This window comes from Panthera pardus, unplaced genomic scaffold (genome assembly GCF_024362965.1).
Source record: "Panthera pardus isolate Hobbes unplaced genomic scaffold, ASM2436296v1 HiC_scaffold_12, whole genome shotgun sequence".
NCBI classification, from domain to species: Eukaryota; Metazoa; Chordata; class Mammalia; order Carnivora; family Felidae; genus Panthera; species Panthera pardus.
In genome coordinates this window covers 16,124,420-16,136,001 of record NW_026526677.1, presented here as the reverse complement: position 1 = coordinate 16,136,001, position 11,582 = coordinate 16,124,420, and the positions used below count along the sequence as shown (strand labels likewise).

General features: G+C 51.8%; 1 protein-coding gene across 1 annotated transcript; it reads right to left on the bottom strand.

Annotated features, from left to right (window-relative positions):
* Positions 1-676: 676 nt before the first annotated feature.
* Positions 677-11,260, bottom strand: RAPSN (receptor associated protein of the synapse). Its single transcript, XM_019412430.2, is given in 9 exon segments — positions 677-987; positions 1,444-1,643; positions 2,873-2,926; positions 3,433-3,555; positions 3,632-3,730; positions 4,244-4,402; positions 10,024-10,227; positions 10,230-10,364; positions 10,869-11,260. Coding segments are annotated over 9 exon segments (1,239 nt in total). The 5' UTR covers positions 11,061-11,260; the 3' UTR covers positions 677-914.
* Between the last annotated feature and the right edge of the window lie 322 nt (positions 11,261-11,582).

The following is an 11,582-nucleotide window of genomic DNA, read 5'->3' as shown; positions in this document are numbered from 1 at the left end:
TCTGTAATCGTTTCTTGTCATTTCAAGGAGTAGGGCAGACCTCTGGATCTTATGAGACCCATTTGTTGTAGCTGGGTCCCTTGCTGTGGAGGATCTCTGCTTATTACCATGAGGTGAGACCCAGGGCACCGCTAAAATGTACTTCATGTAAGCGTATATTTTAAGTCAAACCATCACAAGTAACCCTATACAGTGAGAATCTGTGTAATGGTTTTCTTGGAAGCAGTTGAAGGCAGAAATTTCTTTAAATAACAGCATTTGCAGCTGCTTGCTCAGGCTGGCAAGCCACCTCTGCAAATAACAGCATTTCTTCCATCCTCTCAACAGCTCTGCCCCGTGGACAGATTGGCTTATCGTTCTCAACTTTATTTTGTTAAGTAAGCTCTATGTGGGCCCTGAACTCACAACCGGGAGATCAAGAGTTGCTGGCTCCATCGACTGAGCCAGCCAGGCACCCCTATCATTCTCCACTTTAGATAAATGTGTGGACGATCACAGAGGCTACGTGACTTGCTCAAGGTTGTTCGGTGAGTCAGTGTCAGCACAGGGGCTGCTGACCCCAAATTCACACTTGTCAGAGTTGCCTGACAGGAGTCAAGAAGACCAGTTGGAGAAGAAGAAGCTGTCCTGTCTGTGCTGGCCACAGCACACCCACAAAGAGTCAGAATCGCTGGGGTCAAGTACGAACAGTTTATTTTTCTATAAAGAGCAAAGTACAAAGAGTCAGGGAGGGCAGCTGAGCCTGGACGAGCAACAGTGGGCAGGCCCTGGGGCCTGACCGAGGTTGGAGGAGGCCCCGGCGGCTGCCCCAGGACTAAAGAGGGTCCAAGGCATGGCCAGTCAGGGGACCCCCGCACGGTGGTGGAGAAGGAGCATGGGGAAGTGAGGCAGAAGCCCGAGACTGCCGGTGGGACTCACACAAAGCCAGGCTTCACGGATGAGCGGCGGCAGTTAGGGCAGCTGCGTGTCCCATTGTTCTGCAGGCACCTGGGGACGCGAAGGGCTCTGTCCACTCACTGAACCCATGCTTCCGTCCTGGGCCTGGGCTCTCTCTCCTCCCCTCCCCTCTGTAGGATCTGGGAAGGTGTCTAGGCAGAGGGTAGGGCCCCCTGGATCCTGCTTGCCCCTGGCACTCTGTCCTGAGCCTTCCAGAAGGCCAGGAGTCAGGAGATGGGCATGGAGGCCGGTACCTGTGTAGCCCTGGGTGTCTGAATCTCATGGCCTTTGAGAGGCCTCTCTGAATTTTCTTTGGGGAGGATAATGGCCACCTCAAAGGGCTGCTGGGAGGATTCACTGAGTTAATAACAGGGGAAGCACTTAGAACAGGCTTGGAATGCAGAGAGCACTATGTTCAGTGTCACTATCGTGGTTAGGCCAGCTGGGGCCCTAGCGTACCCCAAAGGGACCCTGGGTGCCCCCTGCCCACCGGCCAGGAGCCCTCACCTGAGATGGAAGATGTGGGAGCAGGGCAGGGCCTGCAGCCGGCTGTTCCTCTCGCCTATGGACTCGCCGCACAGGCCGCAGTAGAGCTCCGTCTCCTCCACGCACTCATGGAAGCGCACTACGTGCGCACGCAGCTCCCTCTGCAGCCCCTTGCTGCGATAGATGCTCTCGCTCAGGCAGTGCAGCTTGAGTTGGCTCAGCTGGGGCCGGCAGGGACGGGAGGGTGGGTGTAGGGGACAAGACCAAGTCACTACTGGAGAGCCTCCCTCCTTGTCCAGCCCCGGAGGCTGTCCCCGAGGGACCACCAGGCAGTCAGGACCCACAGGGCCCGGTCCTGGCTGCGTTCTGGCCTTCCTGATGGGCCCAGGAAAAAACGTCTTGCCCTCCCTGGGCCTTTGTTTCCCCTCATGCAGAATGAGGAGGTGGATGAAGTAGGTGGTCCTCACCCCTAGAACTAGCTGGGAATCCCATGTTTTTGAAGCATTTTATTGACAAAATCTGCTGCAAGGACTCTGTAATAATTGATTTGCTGTCCTGTTTTTGTTAATTAAATATATACACCACCTCATCAGCATTTCTGGCCAACCTGAGATATGTGGGTAAAACTGGGTATAATCTAGCCAAAACCAAAGATATTTGGCATTTTAGTTGGGATGTACACCGGATCCCAGAGGATTTCACATCTTCTAGAAGACTTGAAGAAACACTGAGTCTATTTTCAACATTTAAAGGTTTGGATACAATTATTAAATTTGAGAGGCCACATGCACTATGGAAGGAACATGGGCTTTGGAGTTAAGACAGACCAGGTCCCGGGGCACCTGGGGGCTCAGTCGGTTGAGCGTCCGACTTCTGCTCAGGTCATGATCTCACGATTCGTGAGTTCAAGCTTCACACTGTGCTGATAGCACAGAGCCCACTTCAGATCATCTGTCCCCTTCTCTCTCTGCCCCTCCCCCGCTCATGCCCTCTCAAAATACAGAAAACATTAAAAAAAAAAAAACAAAACAACTGACCAGGTCCCAAGTGTGGGACCTGGAGCACCTCTCTGAGCCTCACTTTCCTCAGCTGTAAAATGGGGCTTGCAGTACCCACCTTGCAGGGAGATAGTGATGACTGGGATCAATACCCAGAAGAACCTGTGCGTGCCCAGTTCTCAGTGGGTGGGGGGCCCACTGTTAGGGGTTTTAATGCCCATCAAGCTCTGAGGACTTCTGATCTCCTCTGAGCTATGGAATTCTTGCCCTGCCCTCTAAAGTGCTCTCTGTGTGGAAGAGAAACAGCCAGGGTCTGGGAACGGGTGGGGCAACTCCTGGAGATCCAGAAGGGCTCAGGGCATGTGTGGGCTCTCAGGACAGCCCTCCCCACACACCCAAGATCCCACCTTGGGCTCTTGACTCCAGACCCAGAAGACAGAATCAGGTCTGACCTTGTTCCCCACTTCCTCGGCCAGGTCCTGGGCTTTCTCGATGGCATCCAGAGCCTGGAAGACACGGGGCCAGGGCCGCAGGCAGAGCTGTCTGACAGAGGCCCTGGCTCACAGGAAAGGGAGGGCTAGGGAGGGGTGGGCCTGGGGAGGGAGCTGGGCAGCTGCCCTGTGTGTGCATGTAGCAGAAGGAGGCTGGAGCACAGTCGCAGAGCTCTATGGGCAAGTCACCTGCTGCCTCAGTTTACTCAGATACAGAATAGGAAGAACATTTCTGTCTCTTTGGGTGTCGTGAAATCATGAAAGCAGTTAAAGCATCCTGAATTCAAACCCAGTTCTGGCCCTTTACTAGCTGTGGGTCTGGGCACCTCATGGGCCTTCTCTGAGTCGGGAAAATGACTTGGAATGTACCCGCCTCATGGGATTCGGGTGAGCCTGACGTCAGACAAAGTGTCCGAAAGAGTCCTGCCCAGAACCAGCCCCACAGATTTCTGGGTGACCCACCGGCTCCAAATAGGGGCAGTGGGGAAAGCCGGGAATGGTAGGAAGGAGATCGACCTCACCTTGTCCAGTGCCTTCCTGGCTATCCAGCATTTGGCCACACCCAGCAGCACCTGCACCTGCCCCAGGCGGTTTCCAATCTCAGTCATGATGCTCATGGCGGAGTCGTACCTGGGGAAGGCTGTCTGCACAGCCAGGTGGAGGGTGGAGTCGGACTGGGCCAGGCCTACAACCCCTCCCTCCTCTCTCCCGTGACCTCACCTCCAGGTCCCCACGGCTCCGGTGGATGTCAGCAAAGCAGAGCAGGCAGAGTGCCTGTAGTGGCCGGTCCCCATGCTGCAGTGCAATCTTCATAGACTCCTGTGAGGGAGGCTGGTCACTCAGGCCTGCTCATCTGCCCACCACTGGGGTGTCATCGCTCAGTGGGCCCCGCTGACAAGGGTGGCCAGGGATCGCCAACATCCTCAGAGCCCAGTACACCTAGCACCGTGCTGAGGCCCCACGCGCTGAACCGCGGAGGCCTCGCGACACCCAGGGGAGTGGACACTGAGGCTTAGAGAGCAGAAGTGATTTGATCAAGGCCACCCGGCTAGCAAGTGGCAATGCTAGGATTTGAACCCAGGTCAGTGGACCTCCAGAGACTGGCTCTCTTCCTACTTAAAGTGTCCCACAGAGGGTGTGTATGGGGTGGGCAGAGGGAAGGGACTGGAAGGGAGTGAGGTTTGGGGATGGTGGAATAAACGCATCCTTCAGGGGCTCTTACAGAAGCCAGGCCAAGGGCAGATCTTGGGGCCCTCAGTGGGCTGATGTGGAAGGAGGACACCCTGGCCCACACCACCACCCTCCACCTGCCGCCCTTCCCTCCTGCCCCACCTCACAACACTCCATGGCGCTACCCAGGTGGCCCAGCAGGCGATATGCCACGGCCATGTGGTACTGGCTCATGGCCCGGTACTTGAGGCTCCAGCCTTTGCCGTAGTCGTTAACGAGCTCTGCGGCCTTGCAGGGGAAGAACAGGGCTTTCTCGTAGTCCTGCGGGGGACACAGAGAGGAGGTGGGACAAGATGGGACACACCGAATGGCAGGAGCTGCCTCTAAGTCAAGGGCTCCAGGGTCTGGCTTCTCCAGGAATCAGGGGTACCCACAGGCCCCACCGGCGTTCAGTCATTCCTTTGAGAATCCAGGGATAGAGTGATCCCGGCAGGGGGAACAGCCGGTGCAAATGTGTGGGCTCCGTGAACTTTCATCTGGTTTGCTGACGGATCCCAAGAGCCTAGCACAGTTCTTGGCACTTAGTAGACACATCATGACTATTGTTGAGTGAAGGAATGAATGAGAAGGTACTCATTCTCCTCACTGGGTCCCAGTGGGGCCCCTTAGCTTCAGAGACACGTGGCAGGGAGAGTACCAGACACCCCACCCCTAGCATCTGCCCCCTGGTACCCAGAGCAGATGCTCACCGAAAGCTCAGTGACCGATTGCCAGCGCAGTCTGCTCCGAAGAACAGACCACTGAGGCAAAGAAATCACTCCCTTGTCCTTTCTTGCTCCTCCAACCTCCAAATCAGGAGGCGATGCCAATGTCCTCAGGGAAAACAGAAGAAAGTCAAAAAGGACTCTCCCCTCTCCACCTTCTCCACCAAATCCGCGAGATCGACCACTCTCTGCCTCCCTCCTGCCACCGTGGAGGAGGGTTCCTGGCTCCCACAGATGTCAGTCCCTCCATGGAGCTCTGGAACAAATCCCCTGTCTCTTTCAACTCGATCATGCCCATCGGTGTACAAACGCATTCTGGTGTTTCTTACCTCATTAGAGAAAATAAATCAAAATCAAAAAACCTTCTTTTGACCTCATGTCCCCCTTCAGCTACAGCCCCATTGCTCTGTCCTTTCTCATAGAAAATCTGTGTGATCTCTCGCTTAATAGCTAACAAGCATCTCCCAGTTAATATGACTGAAAGAGAATTCTCGATAACCCCAATAAAAACCAGTTCCTCACAAAATTTGTTACATACTTTTTAGTTTTATTTAGTTAAGTAATCTTTATGCAACATGGGTCTGGAACTCAGGACCCCAAGGTCAAGAGTCACATGCTCCACCAACTGAGCCAGCCAAGTGCCCCTTGTTAGATACTTTTTAATGTGAAGCCATGTAAATGTTTTACAGCTTCAAATTTTTTTTATTTTTGTTTAAATCCTAAATAAAAGGGGGCAACTGGGTGGTTCAGTCAGTTGGGCGTTGGACTCCTGATTTCGACTCAGGTCATGATCCTAGGATCGTGGGTTTGAGCCCCACATCGGGTTCTGTGCTTACGTGGAGCCTGCTTAAGATTTCCTCTCTCTCTCCCTCTACCCCTCTCCCTCACTCACATTCTCTCTCTTAAAAAAAAAGAAAGAAAAGGAAAAAGAAAATTTAAATAAATGACCCTAATTGCGTATCATCATACTAATATTCTAATTAATTATAATGTTTAATTATACTATTATTATAATGATACTGCAATATAATATTAAATATAATTCTATAATATATTATTACATTATAATGTATTATATTAACATAACCACACAGAAAAAATTATTTCAGATGACCTTGGTATATATGTAGTTGGACAGTTCATCCACAGTAGAATATATGATAAAGACAAAAGAATAGCAAAGGAATCTTTTATTTATTTTTTAATTCTTTTAATATTTTTATTTATTTTTGAGACAGAGAGAGACAGAGCATGAATGGGGGAGGGTCAGAGAGAGAGGAGACACAGAATCTAAAACAGGCCTCAGGCTCCCAGCTGTCAGCAGAGTCCGACGCAGGGCTCAAACTCATGGACCGCGAGAACATGACCTGAACTGAAGTTGGACGCTTAACCGACTGAGCCACCCAGGCGCCCCAAACAGCAAAGAAATCTTAAACATCTTTCAGTTGTCTTTTTCTTTTAAGTAATATTGGTATTGTCTTTTGAAAGTACTTTGTGTATTTTGTATGTTAAAATACGTAATTATGTTGCTAAAAGACAACACTTTCAGCCTAAGAGAAAAGAAAATCAAGATTAAAATAAATTACGGAAAATCCTGAAACATTAGATTTGAATTGCAAATATTAGCATAAACTTCAGTTGTCTTGGCAACTAAAAAGATTTAGAAGCCATGACAACCCAGTTGCAATGAGCACCTTGAGAACCCACGTTTGGTCTTTAATACAATTTCCCACTAAAAACAGCCCAGAGAAATGGCTAATTCCAGGTCTGGGGCAGCAAATATACAAAATGAGCCTGAGACAGCTTATTCTTCCAGAAAACAAGAACACTTTCAGTGTTTAAATGAAGTCTTGCCAAAAGGACACAGGAGCCATAGTGAAGGAATTCTGGTAACTAAAGTTAAGATAATTTGACCCTTGTAGGGGCACCTGGGTGGCTCAGTCGGTTAAGCATCCGACTTCAGCTCAGGTCATGATCTCACAGTCCGTGAGTTTGAGCCCCGCGTCGGGCTCTGTGCTGACAGCTCAGAGCCTGGAGCCTGCTTCGGATTCTGTGTCCCCCTCCCCTCAGCTCCTCCCCTGCTCACACTCTGTCTCTCTCTGTCTCAAAAAAAAAAAAAAAAAAAAAAAAAAAAAAAAAGATAATTTGACCATTGCAAAGAACAATACTGAAATTAACTGAAGACTATTGAATATTTTTTAAAATCCAGGATTTTATAATGATACTCCAAAAGAAGAAAGCAAAACAAATAAGTGATCTGATCCTTGAAGGCAGCTATGACAACAATTCCTTATTACGAAAGTGGTAATGAAAGGAAAGAGGAAGGTACTTATTCCACCTTTCCTGTAGGAACTGTGTTTTGGAGGAGCCAATTAGCCCCACGCGAAGGGGGAGAGTTCGTCCTTCCCGAGAAATCCGGGCAGCAATTATAGAAGGAATGGTAAGAGCTTGGAAATCGCCATTTCATTACAGTTGAAATAAGAGAAGTGATTCAGACAACAAACATCACTAGATGCTAAAACCGTTATGGGAAATGTTACTGCAGAACTGAATATTCACAGGGAGCCACAGTGTCAACACCCCAAGCTCACCTGCTGGTCACGAAAAGAGAAATGCGACCCCTCAAACAGAGGGATCAGGCTGTCGCCCCCTCTATCGGATTTGATACAACACGAGGTGAGCAGCAGGGCTTACACAGTCTTCTTACCAAAAACGTGTGACCTGACTCTTCCCAAGTCATTAAGTTCCAGTTCCCAGGGGGCAAAGGAGAGAAAAAAACCAAGTCAAAGGACTCCTTGCGGAAGCAATGGGACAGTGAGATGAAACGTGTTACAGGGCAATGGGTGCCTTCTTCGATAAAAATTATAAAGGGGCACCTGGGTGGCTCAGTCGGTTAAACATCTGACTTCAGCTCAGGTCATGATCTCCCGGATCGTGGTTTCGTGCCCTGCATCGTGCTCTGTACTGACAGCTTGGAACCTGCTTCTCTCTCTCTCTCTCTCTCTCTCTCTCTGCCCCTCCCTCCCCACTCTGTCTCAAAAATAAATAAAACTTTTTAAAACATTTTAAATCATAGACAATAAAGGGGAGAAATTTTCTGTTGGAAAAGACTTAAGGGACGTAATTCCTGCTGCACATGTGCCTTTTACTTGTGTTCCAATTTATAGAAGCTGAGGGTAAAGGCGTGTTTTCAGCATAAGCAGAGAAATTTATAATTGTGATTATGTAAGAAAGTGTCCTTATATAAGAAAATGTCTTTTTTTTTTTTCTTTCAGGGATACATACTGAACTACTTTGGGGTAAAATACCACGATATCTCTAATTTCATATCATAACACTTCAGTTAAAATATGTAAGTCAACTATGGCAAAATATTAATAATTGTTAAATCTAAGTGGGTATATGCAGATTCATTATAGTATTCTATTTTCCTATATGGTTACTTTTCTTTGTAATAAAAAAGGTTTTAAGACACCTCGTCCCTCTCCCATCCTATCAAATCTCACTGAATGGATTCTTCAAAAAAATTTTTTTAAGTTTATTTATTTTGAGAGAAAGAGAGCGTGAGTATAAGCCAGGGAGGGGCAGAGAGAAGGAGAGACAGAATCCCAAGCAGGCCCCTAGCCATCAGTGTAGAGCCCCATGTGGGGCTCTAACCACTAACCCACAAGATCATGACCTGATCTGAGATCAAGAGTCTGATGCTTAACCCACTGCGCCACCCAGGTGGCCCTGAATGGATTCTTCATACACCTAGTTGCTGCAAACAAAATCCTCGGTGTTGTCCTGGCTGACTCTCATCTCCTCACACCCCACCTCCAGTTCATCAGCATTTACACACCCAGTTACCCCCAGATTTATTAAGCATCTACTGTATGCCAGGCATCAATGCCCCCCTCCCCCCGCCCCTGTGGGCCAAGAGCAGCCTGGATGCCTTGGGGTCCCAGGAGAACCAACACTGGACCAGAAAGAAGCCTGTGGTCACTGCCCCCATCAGTTCATTCGCAATCTGCCTTCTCCCCTCCCCCCTCCTTACCTCTTGGACCTCACCACCTCCTACCTCCTTCTCACACACCTGCTGCCATCATGCTGGCCTCCATCAGCCCTGGAACATGCCAGCTATTTCCCTTTCCTGCCCTGCCCAGAGCAGGGTTTTGCTTTAGCTGTTGTCTCCTTTTTCATGCTTTTGCCAGATTTCTGCATGGCTCACCCTCTCGTCTGCTTCCAATCACCAGGCTGATGCCACCTCTATGAAGCCTTCCAATCACCCTATTTGAAGCTGCAACACTCCATCCTTGGCGCTTCCCACCCCCTTTTCCTTCTTTCCTTTCTCCTGAGCACTTTCTTCTACCCCTTCTTCTTCTCCTCCTCCTCCTCTCCTCCTCCTCTCCCTCCTCCTCCTCCCCTCCCACCCCCCTCCTCCTCCTCCTCCTCTCCTTCTTCTTCTTCTTCTTCTTCTTCTTCTTCTTCTTCTTCTTCTTCTTCTTCTTCTTCTTCTTAATGTTTACATGTTCATTTTGAGAGAGAGAGAGAGAGAGAGAGAGAATCCCTAGCAGCCTCTGCACTGTCGGCACGGAGTCTACGTGGGGCTCCAGCCCACAAACTGAGAGATAAGACCTGAGCCGAAATCAAGGTTCAGATGCTTAACTGACTGAGCCACCCAGGCGCCCCTCTCCTAAGCACTTTCTAGCATGCTCTATGATTGACTTACTGATGGTGTTTATTTGTCGTTTTCTAGAATGCAACCTTTACAAGGCCAGAGGCTTTGTTGTTGTTTTCCCTGCTTGCATCCCAAGCCAACAGAGCCCGGCAATACATATTTGATGAATGAATTCTTACAACCATGCTGGAGGGTGGGCCCTATTCTCCCTCATTTTATAGCTGCACCTACCAAGGTTCAGAGAGGAAAGGTGCTGTGTCCAAGATCACACAGCAAAACACACGGCAGTGCGGCTTCCTGGCCTGTCCTCACACAGGAGCCTCCCATTTCCCAGGAAGGCAGACAGAGCAAGGTTTGAATTCTGTCTCTGCCCTTCCTGGTGAGTCTTTACCATCCCTCTCAGACTCTCCTACATGGGAGGACTCAGCGAGGTCCTGAATGGGGAGCGGGGCTTGTGCGAGGGGTGTCAGGGGACCGGAGCCCTCCGCCGCCCTCCCTCCCCCTGGGCCCAGGCCCACCTTGACCTGGGCATAGAAGCTGCCCAGGCTGCAGCAGACACGGCACTCGAGCATGGCATCATCGTTGTTGTGGGCATAGCGCAGGGCCTTCTCGAAGCTCTCCAGGGCCTTCTGGAAGAGGCTGAGGCCCAGAAAGGCATTGCCCATGCTCAGGCTGACCTGGCCTCCGAGCTGGGCGCCTGCCCTGGTGCCTAGGCAGGCCAAGGGCAGGTCTTGCAATAGGAGACGGTCTTGTGAAACTCACACAGCTTCTCGTTGCTGCGTGCCAGGTTCAGGTAGCTCTCCAGAAGGAGGTCAGCATCCTCCAGCTCCCGAGCGGTGTCGATCTGCACCACAGCGAACTGCCAGGAGGGTGGGGGGCAGGTGTCTTCCACTTGGACTCTGAGCCTCCGACCCAAACCTCCTCCCTGCCTCACAGCCGAGGCCTAGGACCCAGCCCCCGGCTCAGACCCAGCCCGGCCTCAGACGAGTTCTCTGCTCCCCAGCCATAGGCGAGAAGTGTCAGCCCTGAAACCAAACTCAGATCCATAGCTTTCACCTTTCGGCCCGAGGCTACATGGGCCTCCCACTCCCGGCCCCAAACCTGGATCTCCACGTCCCCTGGGGTTCTGACTCAGAATCCCAAAAGGGAAGTCTGGAGCCTTCTCAGACCTGGCCAGGAGATCCCCGAACTCTGAAGCTAAGAAGTTCGGTCTCCGTTTCAGACACCCAAATTCAAGGCCACAGGGCCCTAGATGGGACTCAGAGCCCCCCACGGGGCCGTGCTGCTAGCCCACGGGACGCGGGGGAGTCTGAGGAGGCGGGAGGGTCGGGAGCCAGGGCGGGGGGTAGCCAGCCAGGCCCACCTTCAGCATCTCCTTGTAGCGGCCCATCTCCGAGTGCGCCGTGACCAGGCAGCCCAGCACGCGGAAGCGCCCCACGAGGTCCGCGCTCTTCTCCAGCACCTTCATCCACACGTGCAGCGCCTTCTCTGTCTGGTTGGACTGGTACAACTGGAGCCCCTTCTCGATCTGCTGCTTCGTCTGGTCCTGCCCCATCCTTCCAGAGCCCTGCCCGGCACACGGAGAGATCCTGGTGGCTGCGGGCTTCTAGGCACTCATGGCGGGGACCACGGTGCCGGCTGCCCACGGAGCCACGGGCAGGAAAGCAGCACCAGGCAGGAGGCGAGCAGGGCCTGGATGGAGAGCAGGCGCCACCCTGGGAACAAAGCTGGTGCGGCCCCTGATCGCAGCTGTCCCTGCCAGTTGGGGCCACGTGGCCGCTGAGGAATGTCAGCCACAATGTCATGCGGGCCTCTGCTGCACCCACCCCAAGCTGGGAGCTGGCTGCCCAGGGATGCAGGCACCCTGCTCCCTGGGCAGCCCCGTGGGTGTCTCTTCGGCACCGCTGAAACTGGCCCCAACTCCCCTGGCAGGACAGGCCCTCCCCGGAGGCTGGCCAAGGAGCTGCCTCCAGGGGTGGGCTGAGGAAGCAGGGATGAGTGAGGCGGTTGACCAGCCCCGAGCCCTGCCCCTCCCCATCGCAACCTTCCCCCTAGACCCACCGTCCCCCAGGATTTG